Consider the following 22,420-nt stretch of genomic DNA (forward strand, 5'->3'; position numbering starts at 1 on the left):
GACCCAGAAGGAGAGAGAGGCGCGGCTGAAGGCGATATTGATGGAGTCCGCTCTGTGTCCGGACCCCGAGCCAATGCGGTCATCTGCGGCACCGAGCGTCTCCTCGGTGCAGAGCGCTCCGCCGGCACCGTCGTCATCCAAGGGGCCGGCACCAAAGCGCCGAAAGGAGACAACGCGCCGGGACTCCTCCGCACCGCCGACCCGGCACCGGGGGAGTCCGGAGATGCCCCAGCCACGTGCCGTAGAGGATTCTCCGGCACCGGCATCTCCACGCAAGGAGCCCTCCCCAACTCCCCGGAGTGGGGTAGAGCCCTTGCAGGGGCAGTCGACGCCGGAGGCGTTCGCCGCGGCACGCGCCATCATGGGCCTGCCCACGTTCCCCCCCCCCCCCCCTCGGCCGAGGTTGGGGCTTGCGTCTCGGGATAAGCCCGTGATGGGTGGACCCGGTGGGTGGAGACAGGAGTCGAAGTCTCCCCCCAGACGGCCGTGGAGGGTGGAGAGTGCGGGCTCCCCTCCCAGCTCCGGCACCGAGTCCAGCTCCTCATCGCCACAGGACCGTGGTCGATGGAGGAGCTCTCGGGGGACGACAACACCTTCATCCCTCGACAGCCCAGCTCGGCACCGCAGCACTTGGCACCGGTCCAGATCCCCGGCACCCAGTCCGGTGCAGATCCCGGAGCCTTCCACAGCGGCGCAGCCTGAATCGCCGTCTGTGGCAAAGCCAGCCGCACTGTCGCCGCCTACGGCACCATTACCTGCGGCACCGGTGTCATGGGCACCGCTACCCGCGGCACCGCTGTCATCGGCACCGCTACCCGCGGCACCGACGCCTTCGGCACCGTCTCACCGGGCACCAACGTGCAGTCCATCCCGCGCTCGATCTCGCTCCGCAGGTCGGCACCGATCCAGATCCCGGTCCCAATCTTCTCACCGGCATCGACGGCACCGATCCCGGTCACCTAAAGGGGGCAAGCGCCGTCGAAAGTCATCAAGAGGACGGAGACGCTCGGGCTCGAGCAGCTCCTCCTCCCGCCGGCACCACTCACGACGGCACCGCCTCCAGTTCCAGGAGCCGCTCACCAAAGACCAGGAGCAAGCGTCGGTCAAGCGGCTCTGGGTCCAGATCCCGGCACTGGGTGACCCACTCGGCACCGATGCCAGCTCCACAATGGCCCCAGGGACCTTGGCAGTGGCCCTATTGGGGCCCTTGGGGTACACAGGTGGGACAGGCAACGGTCTCCCTTAAATCATCTGGGGCACCACCGCCTCCACCTCCAGCGTCCCACAGAGAAAGGGATCATCCCTCGGACGAGGGATCTGATCCGGAGGAAGGGCCCTCCACAGGGCTCCTTCCCCAGTCCTCCTCCTCATCCCCCGATGACGTCACCTTCCGGGGTCGCAAGGGTCCATGGCAGGACTTTCGAGCACACCAGGACATGTTAAAGAGAGTCACTGGTAACCTGGGACTAGATCTCAGGGAGCTCTCTGAGGAGGAGGACCCCTTATTTGGAGCCTCGGGGATGGTAGGGCCATCCAGGGTAGCCCTCCCAATACATGAGAGGGTGCTCAAGGTGGCCAAGTCCCTTTGGCAGACTCCAGCCTCGGTCCCACCAACTGCCAAAGGTGCTGAGAAGAAGTACTCCGTCCCATTGGAGGGGGTGGAGTACTTATACACCCATCCGGCACCGTGCTCTCTGGTTGTTGAGGCTGTCAACCAGAGAGAGAGACAAGGGGGTCAGGCCAACACCCCAAAGAACAAGGACGCCAAAAAGCTGGACCTCTTCGGCCGCAAGGCCTACACAACAGCATCTCTGCAGCTGAGGATCACCAACCACCAGGCGCTCCTGGGGAGGTACAACCTCAACCTATGGTCCTCGCTGCAGAGGCTTGCTGAGGTCCTTCCACAGTCACTGTCCCAGGATAAGACTGTGGACTTTATGGCGGTCATAGAGGAGGGGACTGCAGTGGCGGGAGCAGCCCTGAGCTCCTCCAGCGATGCGGCGGACGCCGCCAGTCGGGCTATAGCATCGGCCATCGCCATGAGGAGGGCCTCGTGGCTTCAGTCCTCGGGACTGTCCCAAGAAGCCCAGCGTACCATCCAGGACCTCCCCTTCGATGGAGCTGGGCTTTTTGCGGACAGTACTGATGACAAGCTGCCCGCCCTCAAGGATTCGAGGGCCACGCTACGCTCCCTGGGGATCTACACCCCTCAGGCGGCAAGGCGGCAAGACCGCCCTCAGGGCCAGCGGCAGCCTCAACAGCCACCGAGGCAGCCCCCCAGACCAGCCCAACCCAGAAGGGGTTGGGAGAGTTTCAGAGGGCCCAACTGCCATAACCATTCGGGGTCTTCGGCGGGAACCCGTGGCTCGAACAAGGGCCAAAGTAATAAAAAGCCTTTTTGATGGTACGCAAGGGGGTGGTACTCTTACTTTCCCCCCTGCCTCGCGACCGACCCTTTGCCCACAGGTTACAGCCGTACTACGCACGTTGGCAAAGTATCACGTCGGACTGATGGGTCCTTGGTATAGTCCGCAGGGGATATGCACTACAACTCACGGCCTTCCCCCCGGACTCTCCTCCGGTCCAACCCTACGTCATGGATCCACTACAAGAGCAACTCCTCACTCAGGAGATTTGCTCCCTCCTCCAGCTGGGGGCAGTGGAGGAGGTTCCACCAGGGGAAAGGGGACAAGGGTTTTACTCCCGATACTTCCTGATCCCCAAGGCCAAAGGGGGCCTGAGGCCTATTCTGGACCTCCACCGTCTGAACAAGTTTATCAGACGTCAAAAATTCCGGATGGTCTCCCTGGCATCTATTATTCCTACCCTAGATCCAGGGGATTGGTATGCAGCCCTCGATCTCAAGGACGCATACTTTCACATATCTATCCTCCTAGAACACAGAAGGTTCCTAAGGTTTGTGGTAGCAGGGGCCCACTACCAATTTACAGCCCTGCCATTTGGCCTTTCGTCTGCCCCCAGAGTTTTCATGAAGTGTATGGCAGTAGTAGCAGCGCATCTGCGCCGCAGAGGTGTCCAGATTTTCCCCTACCTGGACGACTGGCTGATCCGGGGCAAGTCCAGAGCCCATGTCAGGAACAGCCTGGAACTCACGTGCACAGCTTGCACTGACCTGGGACTGCTCATCAACGAGCAGAAGTCCACTCTTACCCCGGTGCAGCGCATAGAGTTCATTGGGGCCACGCTAGACGCCACACAGGCCAGAGCCTTCCTTCCGAGACCTCACTTCGAGGCGATGGCAGCCTTGATAAACGACCTTCACAGGTCCCCCACGACGACAGTCAGGCGGTGCCTGCAGCTGTTGGGACACATGGCATCGTGCACGTACGTGGTGCGCTTCGCTCGCCTCAGACTCAGACCCCTTCAAAGGTGGCTAGCCTCCGTGTACGCCCCATCAGACATCCTCTCAACAGGATAGTCACCTTACCCACCCCACTACTGACTTTCCTACTCTGGTGGAAGGACCCGAGGGAAGTGTTGAAGGGAGTTCCCTTCAGGGAGATGGTCCCATCGGTAACCCTAATCACCGATGCCTTCGATGTGGGGTGGGGAGCGCACATTGCGGGCAACCTCAGTACCCAAGGGCGCTGGTCACCAAGCGAGATATCCCTGCACATCAACGTCAGGGAACTCAGGGCAGTCCGCCTTGCTTGCAAGGTTTTCCTCCGGTTCCTCCGGGGCAGGGTAGTGCAGCTCCTAACGGACAACACAGCAGCCATGTTCTACATGAACAGGCAGGGGGGAGCACACTCCTCGGCCCTGTGCCAGGAGGCTGTGTTGCTCTGGGAACTGGCGGTGAGACACAACTTCCACATAGCTGCCTCTCACCTCCCGGGGGTCAGGAACGACGAGGCGGACCGCCTCAGCAGGTCGTTCCTTCCCCGGCACGACTGGTCACTACACCAGGAGGTGGTAGATTCTATCTTCCACAGGTGGGGGTTCCCCATCTGGACCTCTTTGCATCAGCCTGGAACAGGAAATGCCCAAGGTTCTGCTCGCTCAGAGGGCGCGAACCAGGCTCCATTTCCGATGCGTTCCTGATAGAATGAACGGGGACCCTCATGTATGCCTTTCCCTCTGTCCCCTTGCTATCCAGAGTCCTCTTGAAAATCAAGAGAGACAGGGCAGACATCATACTGATCGCCCCAGCCTGGCCGAGACAGCATTGGTTCAGCATATTGCTGGACCTCTCCATAGCCACGCCCTTACCGCTTCCGAGGCGGCACGACCTACTCTCCCAGGACCAGGGTCGCCTGCTCCACCCGGACCTGGACTCCCTCCACCTGACAGCGTGGAGACTCTGTGGTTGACGGAGGGAGAGAGATCCTGCTCCATACAAGTGCAGCAGGTCTTACTTAACAGTAGGAAGCCTTCCACACAGTTGGTATACAGGGCCAAGTGGAAGCGTTTTACAAGCTGGGCTCAGTCCCGGGGCATCTTACCGAGATCCTCGCCAATTCAGGCAGTTTTGGAATACTTCCTTCACCTGAAATTACAGGGCTTAGCCCTGGCCTCTCTCAGGGTACACTTGGCTGCCATCTCGGCCTTTCATTAGCCGATGGAGGGCAGATCCATGTTTTCACACCCCATTGTCATCTAGGTTCCTCAAGGGTGTGGAGAGGCTATATCCCCAGGTCCGCGACCCGGTGCCTCCCTGGGATCTGAACTTGGTCCTCGCCATGTTGACAGGACCCCCCTTCGAGCCCTTGGCTACATGCCCGCTGCTCGTCCTCTCATGGAAGGTGTCCTTCCTGGTGGCTGTCACATCAGCCAGAAGGGTTTCTGAGATAAGGGCCTTAACCTCAGAACCTCCCTATACGGTTTTTTATAAAGATAAGGTCCGACTGAGGCCCCACCCGGCCTTCCTGCCGAAGGTGGTGTCCCAGTTTCATTATAACCAGGATATCTTCCTCCCTGTGTTTTTTCCTAAACCACATGCTTCGGAGGAGGAGCGGAGATGGCACTCCTTGGATGTCAGACGAGCCTTGGCCTTCTACCTCAAGAGGACCAAGTCCTTCCAGAAGTCAACGCAGCTGTTCGTGGCGGTGGCGGACCGGATGAAAGGCTCACCTGTCTCCACCCAGTGCATCTTCACCTGGATCACTGCCTGCATCAAGATCTGTTAGGAGCAGGCAAAGGTACTGCTTCCAGGGGCTGTAACGGCACACTCGACCAGGGCTCAGGCCTCGTCTGCGGCCTTCCTGGGAAGAGTGCCCTTGCAGGATATCTGCAGAGCAGCGACCTGGTCGACGGTGCATACCTTCACATCCCACTACGCCATCGTACAACAGGCGAGAGAGGATGCGGGGTTTGGCAGAGCCGTCCTGGCCAGGGCGGCGCAACGCTAACTCCTACCCACCTCCAGGTATGGCTATATAGTCACCTAAATGGGAATGGATATGAGCAATCACTCGAAGATAGAAAATAGGGTTACTTACCAGTAACTGTTGTTCTTCGAGATATGTTGCTCATATCCATTCCGCACCCACCCTCCGTCCCCACTGTCGGAGTCGGCAGAAAGAAGGGACTGGGGGCCGGTGGGGTCGGCAGTGCCCTATGTACCGCGGCATAGGCGCGGGACTCCAGGGGGCGCCTGAGCCGACCCTACCGGGACTGCTAAGGGCAAAAAAGTTCCAAGAAACTGTGCACGGAGCGCGCACACACCTAAATGGGAATGGATATGAGCAACACATCTTGAAGAACAACAGTTACTGGTAAGTAACCCTGTTTTCCACCAACTTCTGTTAGACTACTGACGCTGGTATTTGCTACAGGGTCTTTGGAAGACAGCCAGATTCATTAGATGGGGACAATGTTCCACCAGCCAGATCTGGGGCTTTTAGAGCTCCTTTATTTCATTGAGTGTTCAGCCTCAACTTCGGGTGGAGTTGAAACAAAATGATTGGTTTACCCAATAAGGATTCCTGCCTAACTTACAATAGGATGAATTCTGTTTGAACCTGATTATAGACTTTCCTATAATCAGCAATCAGCAAGTTGATGTAGTTTTCAGCAGGGATTCCTGAAAGATGATCCCTATTAAGTACTGACAGTATACCTGCCACTGTACAAGGCACACAAAGAGTTCCTGCTATGAAGAGTTTAGTCTGAGACACAGAAGACTGCTCCTCTTGGGAGACTTGGAGGAGGAAGTTAGTTTAGATTAGACCAAACAAAAACCACACCCAAGAAATCTGACTCTTGCCTAATATGATTCAGCAGAATTTCTTCCCATCCAAAAGTATAATCAAGGAAAGCTATGACGTTGAGAGTGGCTGTATTACACATAAGAGATGTGGAGGACATGGCTCCACGGCAGAAAAAGAGAGACTGAATCACAGGTCCCTAACATCCTATAGGAGGACAAGTTGGTGCCTTTTGTCTCCCTTATTTAAAAAAACAAAAAACAAAACATTCTCAGCCATTCCAAGGGACCCAGCTATATAGAATGAATTAATGGGAATTGCAAGTTGAGTGTCTGCACTCTTAAGACCTCTCTGTGACTTAACTGAGATACCCATGAGGAAGTTGACATAGATATACGGGGAGCCCACTGCAGAATATGCATGGTGTCTGAGAACCATAATTCTGCCTATCTGGTGAGAGACTTGTAAAGCTTAACTGAGTGGGTAGACAGGATGATTTTGGTATCCAGGGGAAGAGGCTGCATTTGTGTGAATATTTGTAATTACATAGCTCATCACATCCAGTCATGCTTACTGAAAGCATTTGTGGATGGTTGGATTGCATTAACTGTGTGGGGTTTTGCCCCCTCTGCCTACAGTAATGAGGAGTTCTTTGAGTGCTTGTTCATGTCCATTCCAGTATAGGTGTGTGCTTGCCCTGAGCACCACTGCCAGAAAATTTTCCCTCCACTGGCATCCATCTGATTGGCTCTGGTGCCACTGGAGTTGTGCACTCATTGTGCCGATGTAAAGTGTCCCGCCGCCCCTTCAGTTTCTTCTTACCACCTGTGATGGCTAGAATTGCCTCATCCTTGCATTCACAAGTACTCCTTCAGTAGACTTTCTAACTCTTGTTGTATATAGTTATCTTTGTTCTTAATAGTTAAGTTTCAATTGTTAGATAAATAGTTAGTTAGGTTAGTGAACCCAACTCAGCAGGGTTAAACCCTGCCCTGTACCAGGCCATGCCTCTGTCTCTGGGGTTTAAGCCTTGTGCATCTTGCCACAAACCTATGCCTGTGAGTGACCCCCATTCCAGCTGCCTTAAGTGCCTGGGGGAAGCTCACATATGGGAGCACTGTTAAGCTCTACAAAGACTTCAAGCCTCGCACCAAAAAGGATAGAGATCCTAGGCTCAGTTTTATTCTCATGGAGGCAACACTTCGGCCTCACTCGGGGCTGGGTCTGTCAGACTCGGTACTGAGTACTTCAGCCTCGGTAAGGAATGCCCCAGCTACTCTTCGGGAGACTCAGTGATGTTCCTCATCTTTGATACTGAGAAAAGACACTCTTTGTGCTTCTCAGGAGCCTTGACACTATCCGGCATCCCCAGTGCTGAAGAAAAATGCTCCAGTGAGGGAAGTTTGGCATCAGTCTAAGAAGCAGAAAAAGATCGATAACGGTCAATCCCCAACCCTGAAGTTAGTGGATCAGAGAGAGACTAGTAGAGTGTGACCCATGCCAGGACACTCTGCGTCTCCAGCAACACGTGCAATGCCATCAACACCAGCCCTGGAACAGGTGCCATTGAGTCCGTCACCGATGGACTTCCCACCACAGGAGAGCCACTGGAGCTCCACTGCCCTGGAGATACTGTCAATCCCAGAGGCATTTGTGGCAGCAAAAGATTTACTCTGTCCACTGGAACCACCTACCTAGTAGTACAGGAGTTGTAAGTGGTGGCACCGGTGGGAAGGACCTCCGCAGCATTGAGGCCTCAGGTGCCATCAAAGGGCCTCCTCCCTCCCGGCACTGATAACTGGCACTGCTCTATCCTGGTCTCAAGGAAGGGAGTCTTCAGAGACAGTCAGCACACTGTCACTCCAGTCAGCACTATCCTGCCATGGACCCAAGCTAGGTCATCCCATCTATGGTGTGGACACTAGGACAGTGGCAGATGCCAGCTCAGTGGCCTTTCTGGGCTTTCCCACCAATACCGGGGTTCCATTCCAGAAGGTCATGCTCCATGGTGTTGGAGTCCAGAGTGCCTCCACCACCCCACTTGGAGCAGGATCCAGGCTCTGGTGCTGATTATCAAGACTTGGCACCATGAGACACATCAGGGTGAAGAGCAGTGTCCTCTGCCTGTACAGGCATCCTCCTCCTCTCCAGATGAGGTGGTCATGGGAGTAGACATAGTGCCCTCCCAGGATGATTACAGGGCGCATCAAGAGTTCCTCAAGAGAGTGGCTCAAAACCTGGGGATCCTGGTAGAGGAGATCAGGGAGTCCTCCCATGCCCAGGTGGACATTGTAGTGGCAATGGGACCTTCAAGAGTGGCATTGCCCTTAAATGATGTTGTTATGGATGCCATCAAGGCTTTATGGCAGACCCATCAGCTGAAGGCATGCTGGGCAAAGAAAATGGAAAAGAAATACTTTGTCCCTGCTAAAGGGTACGAATTCCTTTATATGCACCCACCACTGGGCTCTTCGGTCAATGAACGGGAACGAGAGGGTCAGCAGGGACCAACCCCCAAGGCCAAGGATGCCAAAATATTAGACCTCTTTAGTAGAAAGGTCTATTCCACAGTGACCTCCAGTTCAGTATCTCAAATCAGCAAGTGCTCCTGAGCAGGTACAATTTAACTTAATTCCGTGTAAAAATTTAAGGAGCTGCTATCACAGGAGTCCAGATGAGAATTTGCAGCTCTTGTGGAGGAAGGCAAATCCATGGCAAAGGCATCCCTACAGGGTGGAGTCTATAGTTTAGTCCATGGCCTCAGTGGTGGCAGTGCAGAGAACCTCTTGGCTTCAATCCTCAGGCTTTCCCATGAGGTTTAACAGACATTGCAGGACCTTCTTTTCAAGGGTATGTCACTCTTTTCTGAGCAGATGGCCTCTAAGCTGCACAGCCTAAAGGACTAGTGGCCCACATTGAAGTCCTTAGGGCTGTATACACCAGCACCCTCACGAAAACGTAAATCTCAACCGGCCATTCATTTCTTTCCACCACTGATTTGGCAAGGGCTTTAGCAGAAAACCTCCACCCCAATACTCTACTGTGTCCATGTCTGCCTCTCCTTCCTCCCTCCCCCCTCACCTTCTGGCACTCTTTGGGGTCTAAGCAGGCCTTTTGATGGGACGCTCAAGGACAACGTACCAGGACAGAACTTGGATTCAATTTCCCCAGTTTTTGTGGGCCATTTATCCCATTTCTATTGGGTGTGGGCCTGTATTACTCCAGACTGCTAGGTGCTATTCACCATAGCACTTGGATACACCTTTCAATTGAGTTATCTCCCCTCCTTCACTCCCACAAGGTGCAGTCACTCCTAAGGGTAGAAACCAGAGTTAAGAGGTCGGGGGTTCTACTTCTGTTATTTCCTAATTTTGAAAGCCAACGGCAATCTCAGACTGATTCTAGAACTGCGAAAACTAAACTAGTTCATGAAGAGACTAAAGTTCCGCATGGTCTTCATGGTTTCCATCATCCGCCTCCCGGAATCCAAGGGACTGGTACACCACCCTCAATTTGAAGGACACTTACTTCCATATTTCAATCTTTCAGAGAGACAGAAGGCTCCTCGGGTTCATAGTGAACCAAGTGCACTACCAATTTGCAGTGTTCCCATTTGGCCTATCAGTTGCTTCTCAAGTGTTTACTAAGTGCATGGCGCAGGGGGTTTGGGTCTATTCTTACCTTGACGACTAGCTGATCAGAGATCTGACTAAGGCCCAAGTGAAGTCCAACATAAAGTTAATACAGTCAACCTTCCAGGAATTAGGTCTCCTAATAAGTGTGCAGAAGTCTGCTCTCTCCCTGGTTCAAAGGATAGAGATCATTGGGGTGATCCTTGACTCAGTCCAAGCCAGAGCCTTCCTCCCAGAAGCATGGTTCCAAATGATAGGGATGCTTAGAGCCTCAGAAATCCATCACCACAGCGAGAAACTGCTTGAAGCTCCTGGACCACGTGGGATCATGCACCTATGTGGTGGAGCATGTGAGACTTCAGCTTAGGCCTCTCCAGACATGGCTAGCCTCTGTATGCTCTCTGAGCCGACGCCACTTAGACGGAGTTATCACAGCTCCCCCATCAGTGGTCACCTCCCACATTGGTGGCTGTATCTGTTGGGGTGCATGCAGGGATTCCATTCTGAAGACCCCAACCATCAGGGTCTCATCATAGACGTTTCAGTGATGGGCTGGGCGCTCAATTGGGGTTTTCAGAACTCAGGGCCTCTGGTATCCAGAAGAGCTCTTGCTACACATCAACATCGGGGCGCTTGTGGCGGTCCGCCTGGCCTGCTAGGCATTCCAACCCCATGGGGCTGACAAGTACATGTCTGTTCTCATGTACAACACAGCAGTAATATTTTATATCAATAGGCAGGGAAGAGCCTGCTCCTTTCACTTGTGCCAGGAAGCATTTTGCCTGTGGGAATTCTGCATAGTTCACTCGATACACCTTGAAGCCTCCTAACTGCCGGAATCACAGAACAAACTAGCAGATCACCTCAGCAGATCCTTCTCCAACCATCATGAGTAGTGCATCTGTCCAGATATCATGAAAGCCATTTTCCAAAAGTAGGGTACTCCTTAGACAGGTCTGTTTGCGACAAACACAGAAAGTGTTTCCAGTTCTGCTTCTTCCTGGGTCTCTTGCAGACACTTTCCTCCTTACTTAGCTGGATCATCTCTTCTATGCATTTCCTCCCATTCTTCTCATATACAAGATCCTGCTGAGGATCATAAGGGACAAAGCATGAGTAATCCTGATAATCCTGGCCTGGGTCTGCCAGCACTGGTTCACCACGCTCCTAGACCTCATGGTAGAAACTCCAATCTGTCTACCTCGCATTCTAGTGGTCTCCCAGGACCATGGCTGCCTGCATCACCCAAACCTCAAGTCCCTTCACCTCATGACCTGGAATCTCCATGGCTGAACCTCACAAAGCTAACATGCTTGGGGCCGGTTCACGAGATATTTCTAGGAAGCAGAAAACTGTCTCACCTATGCATTCATTATAGACTACTTACTCCACCTGAAACAACAAGGACTATCTGTGTCATCTGTTTAGGGTTTATCTGGATGCTCTCTGAGTAGATAGCTGATCTGATCAGCTTAACAGTGAGGAGACTGGTTTGAGGAGCTAACTTGAACCCATGCTTTTATGAAAGCTTTGGTTATGAAACAGACTACTTTTAGACAGAATTACAAAAAATTAGTTAGTGAGCAGAATTTCACTTTCATATTTTTCTATACAGCTGGGCAGGTTTAACAGAGTTTGAAAACCACAAGTATCTTTTGAGATCGTCTCAATTGACAATCCTGCATGAAGCGGAGGCAGATAAACTGAAAATTAGTTGGAATGAAGAAGCTTTTTCTAAGTGAAACATTTATTTCCCCTTTTCTCAGTTCATCTGCCTTTTTCAGTCATTGGGAAACTCTCAGTTTTTCATTTAAAAAAAAAATAGTGCAAGAGAATACTGTTTTAATCCAGTTGAAGCAGAGCAGGAATGGAAATTTAAGAGAGACAGACCAAACTCTTTTGCTTTAATTTGGTCTACTTTGACTGATGCTTTTATCATGTGATATGAGAAGCAAATGGCCCAGTTGTACTACACTGATATATCAGAAACTAGAAAAATCCTTTCCATATTAGATTATCGAGTCATGGTAGCTGCAACACCAGAACCATGCTTAAGAACAGTTTTCAAACATGGCATTTACATCTGCTCAGTTTCACTCCATAACTCCTGGACCTAGGGTATTCCTTTCTTAAACTCAGTTTTCTGAACGACTCTCTTACTCTTTTGTCCATCAAATATTTGTAAATTCAGATTGCAAGCCTGTGTATTTTGCTACTGCAGAATTTAATTTTTGCTGCAGAATTGTACACAGAAGCTCAGCTTTCGTCTTGTCAAAAAACGAAAAGTCCATCAACAAGCAAACCCACGCCTGTATCTAACCCAATAGATGCCAAGGAAAACTTGAAAAGGTGAACAGAATGGAAGCAATTGCAGTGGGTCTTCGTGAACTTGCAGACAACCTGAAACCCTTAGCTTTTGAGTTTATGAACTGCCCATTTCATCTTAATAAACGTTAACTCTTAAACCTAATTTATTTATATATATATATATATGGCATATTGAAAACAAGGGGACAGTGTGAAATAGAATATAAACATAAAAACACAGGAGATGAGATTGCTGGCAGTACTGTTTCCTACTTAATAGAAACATTTATATAAAAAAATGTATCTGAACCTGCCACAGAATTTCCAACAGTTTACTGTAGAATGTAGGGGACCTTGCAACAGAATTTAGGTCCAGCTTGTCACAGAGTACAGGGGGCCTTGTCCATCAGTCATGCCTCAGCTAGAGCACTGTAGTTCAGTGGGACACTGAAAGGCAACTATGGAAATGCAATACCAACATTGTCTACATAATCTTCAGTGTGAAAGCTGTGGCATACTAAAAACATCTGTGAGGGCATTTTGAGTAGTTTTTATATGTCTGCCTGTTTTTCCCACACGGTTTCCCCTTGCTTTTCTTCCTAGTCCTTAAAGCACAATTACCTGAACAAAAAACTGAATGAGGATTATATTTTTAAATTGTAGCCTTTACCTGTGGCTCTCCTCAGAAGCATTTGAGAAGGAGAATGATGATCAGTTTGTGGGGCAGGGAGTTTTCTTTTGAAAACCCATCTGTTTTGCGTTGTAGAGTTTTAGAAAGATTTTTTTTTGTGGGGGGAAGGGGGAGCACAGTCCTATTTGTAAATTACACTCTTTATTTTATGCGCTCAGAACATAGGATGGTTTCATTCTTCAAAATATCTAAAGAAATGGTTATAATTTAGAAACAATAAAAAACGCAAAACAATCCTGAAATACTTGTTTTCACTTTAATTTCTAAGGGTTTTGTTTTAGCTGACTTGTATAAATTTAAACCCCAAAATGATATAGTAAATTATTGCAGGTTCATGGGAATTTTTATTTTTTTCTCTATGTCCTTAGCACTTTCAAAACTGCTCTTTTGGGGAGTCCTGCAAATAAAAAAAAATTGCAACACTTAAATATAGCTGTTAATTTAAAGAAACTAGAACTTTGCTGTGTTAAGTTTTATTTTAAAAAACCCGATAACTGAAAAGGTCTTTAAATGCAGAAAATTGTTATTCTGAATAAGTTCCCCCCTGTTCTCACTCACCTGCCGGTACTCAAGTTCAGGTTTATGTAGTTTTTTTCTTGCAAGTATGGAAATTACAAACTAAGCAGTATTAGGAATGTAGCTCCATTTTCTGATTTAGTTGTTCAGGGTGCTCTTCTGTGTTTCAGAAGCCCTGAATTTGTGTCTCAAGGGTTTATAAAACAAACACTGAATCTTTCAGTTTACCTTTAAAACGTGTAGTTTTAAAATTACAAATACATGCATTCAGAAAATTTATTTATTTTTCAATCATTTTAGATTACCTTTTACCATTCACCAAGCTTCTGAATAAGTTTACTGTTAACACTTTTTAGCTTTAGGCTTTGTCTGCATGGGAGAGATACATCAGTTTAACTTAAATCTGTTTTTAAACTGATATAGTTAAAGCTGTGCAAACCTCTGTAAGGACTCTACTCCCCGAGTCCCAACCAGAAGAAATGGTCTTGGGGGGCGCCCTTCTCTCCTAAGAACAGTTCTAACTTTAAGTTTTAGACATTGTGGTCTAGTTTTGGCTTGCTCTTTGAAATGTATAGTTAAATATACATTTTAAATACAGAATAGGCTACAATGTCAGTATATGTCAGTATGCATTAAAAACTGTTGTCTTTAGAGTGACATAGTGCTATTTGCAGTCAAGATTTGATCATTATGGTTTCCTTCTCTCTGTTTAATGGGCTATTCATGGATGTGTGTTTGTTCTTTTCCTTAGATATTAGGATTAAAGAAGAGGAGCCTGATCCAGAAGAGTGGCAGCTCAGTGGCGATTCAACACTGAATACCAATGATCTAACACATTTGAGAGTACAGGTGGTAGACGAGGAAGGGGACCAACCACATCAAGAAGGAAAAAGATTGCGACGAGTTGCTTGTACCTGTCCCAACTGTAAAGAAGGTGGTGGGAGGTATGCAGCTGTTTAGGGTCCATATAATACTTGTTATGTGGAAAACAAATAATGAGGGAAAAAAATAGGAGACTCAGTTATAAACTTCTTGACTGTAGCCATGGGAGATCTATAGGCACTGAGCTTATGCAATAAAACATCTTCAGCTCTTCTTTTATGTTTACAGGAGAAGGGTCAAATTCTAGCACTCTAGTGAGTCAAGTATTTCTCCATGCTCATTGAGTTATCCCATTGAAATTAATGGGACTACTTTGGGAATAAGGTACTACTCAACATCAGTAAGGGTGGCAGAACATACCCCTAAGTAATATGAAAGTGTGTTGTTTTCTATATATGCAGAGCTGAGATTGGCTGCCTACCAAATCTCAGTTTTCAAGGATTTGATTAAGTTTTGTGTTCATGTATTTCCTGATTGATTAAACAAAAGATTCCACAGCTTGGTCTCCTAAAGGGCAGGGAATGGTATGAAACCTTAGCCTGCATTTCTTTATACTTGTAATTTTTGTGGTTTTTAGAGAGCTGCTGTGTTTTGACATATTTTCAGTAAGGATCTTGTTATGGGCATAGGAAACTGGAGGAGGAGGGAAGAAATGAAGTTGCGTTTCTGAACTGGAAATATCTAGGATAGCATTATTGTATCTGAAACTATTATATATTGGAAAATAGCCTTTGTACTAGAATTTTCATGTTCATTTTGAGAACGTTATGTAGGCAAAGATTTAAAATGGGTGCCTACTTTATTTGAAAGTCTAATATAAACTTCTTGATTCTCTCTTGGGGACATATTGACAACCTAAGGTTCTATAAACCTGTTACTGTCTAAGGATTGTGAGAGGCTATCTAAATCTGGCTGCCCCTGTTGCTGCCATGTCTTCTCTGTTAGTTTGTCGATGTGCTTGCAAGGAAGATACCTAGAACAGACAACTATGTCTACTAAAACCAAAAGTATTTCCTAGCAAAATGATACAATACAACTTAATTATGGGCAGAGCTGTTAGCAGTGTTTATAGTTAAAGTAGCTTTACACTTTGCATTATAAAACCCTATTTTCAACTGCTTATAACTTTGCTGTACTCTTTACTCTGGGGGCTGAAGTTTTCCATCCCTGGTGTCTCCCTCAGGCTTTTTTTTTTTTTTTTTTTTTTAAATAGAAAGTGTTTTAGTATAAATTACAAGATAAAGAGATGGACTGTGGCATACCTTACTGAAAAGTGATGTAAAGACTAATTATACAGAACATATTAAACTATTTGGTTGTAAGATCAATAAGTAGTGTGGAAAGCATAAGCAAGGGATGAACATGTTTTCTGATTATATGAAATAAGGATAATGACTTGAGATGGCAAGATCATTCAGAGAATTCTTCCACCTACCATGACAATACTGGGGGAGGGAAAATACATAGAAAAGGCAGTGCTAGACACTCGGAGCGAACCAGTATGTAGGAGAAGAGAGAGACTGGAACAAGTACAACATAAGGGTTTTTCAAAACAGATGATCTTGAATTGGATCCTGAAATAAAGGTGGAATCCATTGAATTGAGGATTGGGGGATCCAGGGTCACATTAAAGGGTAGGGAGGGAATACATTAGGTCTATTTCTTAGAGACAGGCTACTCTGTGAGCTGGCTACTTTGATGGTGGATGGGTCAATATGGAACTGTTGCCAGCGGAATAAGTTAGTTACACTAGGGGTGACTGATTCTCAGCCATCTTCAGAACATGGGCGGTTTAAAATAATGTTTTTCTGAAGTTAGGTTTCTAAATCCCTTTGGAATCAGCTGAGTACTCAGCACTATTGAAAATTGGGCTGTTTATTTGGGTGACTTAATATGAATTTAGAAGCCTAACTTTAGATTGTTTTTTTTTAAATTTTGACCAGAAGAGATTCAGGAGACGATGGTGAGCTAAGGGTTTACACAGCAAAACTGCTCCATGGCAGTGAGTCTCAGAGCCCGGGTCAACTGACTTGGGTCTTGAGACTTCCTGCTGCGGGGCTAAAAATAGTAATGTAGATGATCAGGCTTAGGTTGGAGCCCAGGCTATGGAATCCTGTGCAGATGGTGGTGGGGTCCCTGAGCATGGACTCCAGCCTGAGCCCCAACATCTACACTGCTATTTTTAGTCCCTTGGTGTGAACCCAAGTCAGTTGCCCCGGACTCTTAGACTTGCTGCTGCCAGTCTTTTTTTACTGTGTAGATGTATCCTAGCAGTCAAAGTTGAAACTAAAGTTATGGACAAATGGAAGGGCTCAGTTGAGATTTAAAGTAGAAGAGAGAGATGTGTTTGAGATGTTCCTGTTGGCTGAAGAAGTACATTTCCTTTGGGATATTTAATTGAAAAATGAAGATGAAGTGAGAAGTGTTCTTGATCAAAACTGGTAGAGATAAACTGCCTTTATTGTTGTGAAGAAACCTTGAAAACGTGAACAAAGTAAAAAATTCAGATTTTTTTTCTTGAGTCAGCAGACAGCCTGAAATGATAACTTAGGTATAGATTGATCCACTCATCACAGTTGGCTTTGTCTGACAATTTAAATATCAACATCATTAACTGTTTCACTGCTGCTCATTTTAGCAGAAACATTCAACTAATTTCCTTATTTTTCAATCTGAAATTGATTCCATGCCTCTGTAAGGTGCCAAAAGCCCCATCTGTCCCCTTCCCAGCTGCCAAAACCTCCCGCTTCTCATTTGACAACTTCAACAGTGCAGTTGTTCTTTGCAAATACACAAGTATTTGCAATATTAAGATCCTGAAAATGTGGAGATTATACATTAAATGGACTTCCTGCTATCGATTTTGATATTGAGCTACTGTAATGATTGTATTTTTCAATTTCATATTTCTTTAAAAGCCTACATTTTGTCATTTAAATGAAGTTGCTGCTGAATTTTCACTCTACTGCACCAAAGTGCTGCTGAATCCAGGTCCAGCTTTCTGTGCAGTACACAAGGGCTTTCATTATATTTGGGGTTACTCTGAAAAACCTCTCAGATTAACCTACAAAAAATACCGTTTTTTAAATCATACAAAATACACATTGTTTCGTAAAAATAATTTAGATTTGCTGAATAATTTTAGTGTTTTTGGTATGTTTTTTTTTAAACAGAGGCTCTAATTTGGGAAAAAAGAAACAACACATCTGTCACATCCCAGGGTGTGGGAAAGTTTATGGGAAGACTTCACACTTGAGAGCTCATCTCCGCTGGCATTCTGGAGAGCGCCCATTTATTTGTACTTGGATGTTCTGTGGTAAAAGGTTCACTCGCAGTGATGAGTTACAGCGACACAGAAGAACACATACAGGTTATCAATCTTTGATTTTGGCAGATTTGATTGGAGGAATGTGAAGGATAAAATTTTCTTAAAATTGGCCAAATTTTAGTCTCTGATTACTCTCCCACTGACTTCATGAAAGTTGTGTATCTGAGAGCAAAATTTGGTTTGTGATCTGTCTCATTTGTAATAGTACTCTTATAAATAATATATGTTCTCCTCTGAATATTAAATACTAAATATTTAATTTTAAAATCTGTTTCTATTAAAAGCAATTTGTTTTCTGCAATATTTAATACATAATGAAGTGATAGGGGCTTCAGACCTTGAAAATCACACTATCATTTGAAAATTTTGTAGATACTGTTGTTACAAGTAACTCGTGGATTATAACAGAAAGCAATAAGAAAAAAATCTATTTTAAAATAGTTTATTTTATGCTTTTGACTGTACTTTCTGTACAATCAGTGGTACCTGCTAATCATGTGCATCAGTCTCAAGCCCCATTCTGGGGAAGCTCATTTGCACTCTGTTCTCCATAACCTGCAAGAGGGTTTTTATCAGTTACAGCAACAATGAAACTGAAGAGGCAACAAATGGGTTCAAGCATGTTAGATGATGCTAAAAAGATCTTTGTAATCTCACCAGGGAAACAGAAAAATGCCTTAAATTTTTTTAAATGTTTTTGGGGGAGATGTGGGAGGGAAGAACTTGTCATTTAAAAAAAAATTAGATTGACATTACTTTCTCATCAACATTATGGGTCATGGAATTCTTAATTCTTGGATCTCATATATTAAGCAAACTTTTTTCTGGTCTATGGATATATTGTACGTAAAGATAATTTCTCTTTTATCTTGTGTGACAGGGGAGAAGAAATTTGTCTGTCCAGAATGTTCAAAACGCTTTATGAGAAGCGACCACCTTGCCAAACACATTAAAACACATCAGAATAAAAAAGGTATTCACTCTAGCAGTACAGTGCTGGCATCAGTAGAAGCAACACCTGATGATACTTTGATTACTGCAGGAGGAACAACACTTATCCTTGCAAATATTCAGCAAGGTTCTGTTTCGGGAATAGGGACTGTTAATACATCTGGCACCAGCAATCAAGATATTCTTACCAACACTGAAATACCTTTACAGCTTGTCACAGTTTCTGGAAATGAGACAATGGAGTAAATATTACACAAGATACCTATTAATTGTGGTTATTTTTATACAGTAGTGAGAAGAATATTGTTCCTAAGTTCTTAGATATCTTTTTATTGATGTGCAAAAATTTTTGGATTGACAGTAACTTGGTTATACATGACACTGAAATGCCTTACTTTGTATGATATTCCATAGTATATTAAAATGGTAAAATTGCATGGGTTTTGTAGGTACTTTTGGAATCTAGAAGAGATGAAATTTTACCAAGTTATATTAAAAAAATAAATTTAACTATGGGAATGGTAGTCTAACCAAATGCATCAATCCTGTGTGGTTTAGTGTAAAAATGAGAACATGTTGGTATTTATCTATTGTAAGATAAAAAGAAGTTGATGGGTGAAAAGAAATCATGTTATGATAAAAGAAATTTTGTAATTTTCTTGATGACTGGAATTTTTATTATGCATAACTGACAAATCAAGTTTCCAAGCAAATGTTACATAGTGTAGGCTTTACTTAGCTCATCAGCTTGTCATTTTGAAGCTAATTATTTTAATTAGGTTAACTATGTACAATATTTTAAGCATTACTCTTGTAAGATTTTGAAAACTACATTTTAACATGGAACTCTAGGGATAGTCACCTTTTAAATCCTGTTGAAAAGCCATGTTTAAGATTTAATTTGCCAAAATGATGTCTTGTTAATATTCTTTCAATAACCAAGTTGGGCAATATAACCAATGTTAAAAAGTTTAAAATGTTTAAAAAAATGTATAGGTTGAGGCTTTTGGGTGGTAAGGCAAATGTTATAGTGAAATATATCCCTTTTCTTGAACATTGGAGGACCAAAAATTAGGTGTATTGCGTCTCAGCAGTGATTTTTATGAAATCTTGTTTCCAAAACCATCTGTCTGTCAGGGCCTTAACAGCCATCATGTAATTTACCAGTAAAAATATAACATATGCAAATATAACAGAAAATCACTTCCATAGTGACAATGCTCCCAACCATATGGATATTAGTCATAGTGAACTAGGGGTTTTACAAGGTTTTTTTTGTTTGTTGTTTAGCTTTTGGTTAGTCAATCTGCATTTAAATATCAACCATCTTTCCTTTTTTTGCTTCTTCCCTTAAATTGTATGTATCCAGTACATTTAACTGATAAACATATTTTTTTTATTATGCTGAATTTTCTTTTTATTTTTAATTACTTGTTTATATTTTCAATTATAGAAAAAATGTACAAAATAAAGTTACATAGCCAGTCTGTAAGTTCTATACCATTTTCCAAAAATGTACAACAATAATTACAGCAGTTCACCTATTTACAAACATTTGGAAATCTGTTCGTTATTCTTAAAACCACCTCAAATTTAAAGGCTACCTTATTGTACGTTTAAAGTGTATTATAACAGTGTGGTAGTTAATAAAACACTATTTTTTTTCTTTTGACTTGGTGTTTACTGCATTCCTTTGTGCTATATAACAAAGTGTGATTTGCTATCACATTTTTAATACTTTAATACTTCGTAATGAAAATAGTTGTATTTTTTTTCTGACCTTGCTTTGACATAGTTGATCCTTGAAATTCCTGTTGCACAAAGGAAGGGTCAGCAATGGAAACAAGATGTGACAATGGCCTTGATGTAGGGGGAAAGGAGTTGCAATAGAATAATGAGCTTGAAAGTTCTGGATAACAGGTAGGATGGTGTTTTCAGCTGTGCCAAGGAAGCAGAGTGCTCATAGGAAAAGAGCAGATTTTTAGCCATGTTTGAGTTGGTGGCAGGACATGCAGGAAGACTTGTCTCATTCAACAGTGCATGACTAGATAGGAGAGGTTGAGGTGCCAAGGTAGATTTGGGATTCTCATCTCAGAGATTCATAGAAGTGAGATGAATTCACCCGAAGGATAGTGTAGGAACGAGAGGAGAGGAGATGAAGAACAGAACAGTGATACCCACAGAGAGTGGGAGAAGTGAGGCAGATAGAGACACCGAAAAAGGCGGTGGAGAAGGTAATAGAGTATTGAGTCCAGGAAGCCAAGAGAGGGGATAGTGGTGTCAAATATAGCTGAAAAGTCAAGATGAGCATGAAGAATCCTTGAATTTGGCCAGGAATCAGTCTTTTTAAGGCAGCTTTGGTGGAGTAAAGTTGGTCAAAAGTCAAAGTGCTGTGAGTGACAGGAACAACCCAACTGCTTAATGGGGTCCTTCTTAAGAGAGTTCAGGAGCCAGCCCCTGTTTTTTCAGCAGAATGAATTGCAGCTCAACACTGAAAAGCGTTCTTTAAAATTACCTTTTGGGTTACTTTGTCTGTGACGTCAGATCTGTTTTAGTTTACAATTAAAAAGATGTTTTCTGTCAGGGCTGTAAAGTCAACTTGGAATCTACAGGGCGTGCTGGATTCTTTCTACCTTGCACTTCCACAGCAATAAAGGTTCTGCTGTTGGATCTTTATTATTATTAATAATTATTGATGATGCTTGAGTCAGAATAGAATCCAGTTCTCTCTCATTGGCTTTGTAGCAAAAATTTATTTTAATCATTGAACAGGTATGACTTATTGCCCACATAGAACAGATCTGCTGAGTAAGAAGGTGCCATATTTACATAACCATTTTTCAGAGTAGAATTGCACATTAAAATGTGACTTTCTAGTCTATAATTAGAACAAACATCTTCGAGGAACTACGGATGGAACCTACATGTCCATTCTGTGCTCCCAAAAGGCCCAGGAGTACTTTGGAACAAAAGCAGTATTGATCAGTGGTGATGTAGGTCATAGTAGATCTTTATAGAAGGTTCTTCAGTATGTTTGTTTGACAGCCAGACGGCCAAGTGCATGATACCAGAATTTTCAAAAGCTCAAATTTTTGAGTGGGCTGGGGAACTTTTATTACCAAATGATATTAATGATGTCATAGTTAGCACTATAATTTTGCTTTTACCATTGTTGTTAATGCTTCCTGATTGCACAAATCTGAAGAGGTATCTGTTCATTTATGTGTTCAGGATGGTGTGGTGGATCATGTTTCTGGCAGATGAAAGGAGGATTGTGAATCGGAAGACCTCTCAATGGCTCTTCAGTGACTTCCTGCTGTGTTTCACATAATGTAAAATGACAACTTCTATGAGCAGTAGTTTAAAGAGCTATGTGCAGCCAAGCTATTTTATCTGAGACTATAACTTAGATTCTTTAAAGATGCCATCTGTGCAGGATTCTCATTCTTGAACCCTGTGTCTCCACTGCAATTCATGCAGGAATCTCCCCTAGCTTGTAAGATTTTTGGTTCTGAGACATCCATAGTTCTTCCTTTTGAAGCATGCACTAACTATTAAATCCCCCAGAAAATTCTAGGGGTTTTTTTCAGACTGCAGTCAGCACAGGCACTTCCCACAGAAGCTGAGTTATGTAGCTTTGGTTCTAACTGTCTTAGTGCTAAAGGGGCTGGGTTTTACTTTCCAGTTTCTAATCAGTGTTCTAATTCACTGAACCTGGGAACCTGGCTTTTTTCAGAACATATTGTTTTATATTCTCTTCCGTTTCCTTTGCAGGTCCACTTGAAGCGTCATCACCATGGCCAAAGGTATGACCTGGGCTCCCAGCAGAAGCCCATTGGGAGACTGTGTTCATGTATCATTAATTGCAGGGCTGGATTAAAAGGTTCCATCAAAACTGTTGTTGATGGAAAACTGGGTTTTCAACTAAACAAGAATTTTTAGCTAA

The 22,420-nt window shown here is 45.1% G+C and overlaps 1 protein-coding gene across 1 annotated transcript in view; it reads left to right on the forward strand.

Moving 5' to 3' along the window:
* Positions 1-20,123, forward strand: part of SP3 (Sp3 transcription factor) — a 39,811-nt gene extending 19,688 nt beyond the window's left edge. The window contains exons 5-7 of the mRNA XM_067549226.1: positions 14,065-14,257; positions 17,369-17,565; positions 18,404-20,123. Coding sequence (XP_067405327.1) covers positions 14,065-14,257; positions 17,369-17,565; positions 18,404-18,720 — 707 coding nt within the window. The 3' untranslated portion in view covers positions 18,721-20,123. The remainder of the gene's footprint in view (positions 1-14,064; positions 14,258-17,368; positions 17,566-18,403) is intronic.
* Positions 20,124-22,420: the final 2,297 nt, after the last annotated feature.

The sequence above is a fragment of the Emydura macquarii genome, unplaced genomic scaffold, assembly GCF_026122565.2.
Source record: "Emydura macquarii macquarii isolate MOO-44397 ecotype Brisbane River unplaced genomic scaffold, CSIRO-AGI_Emac_v2 contig_1253, whole genome shotgun sequence".
Classification (NCBI taxonomy): Eukaryota; Metazoa; Chordata; order Testudines; family Chelidae; genus Emydura; species Emydura macquarii.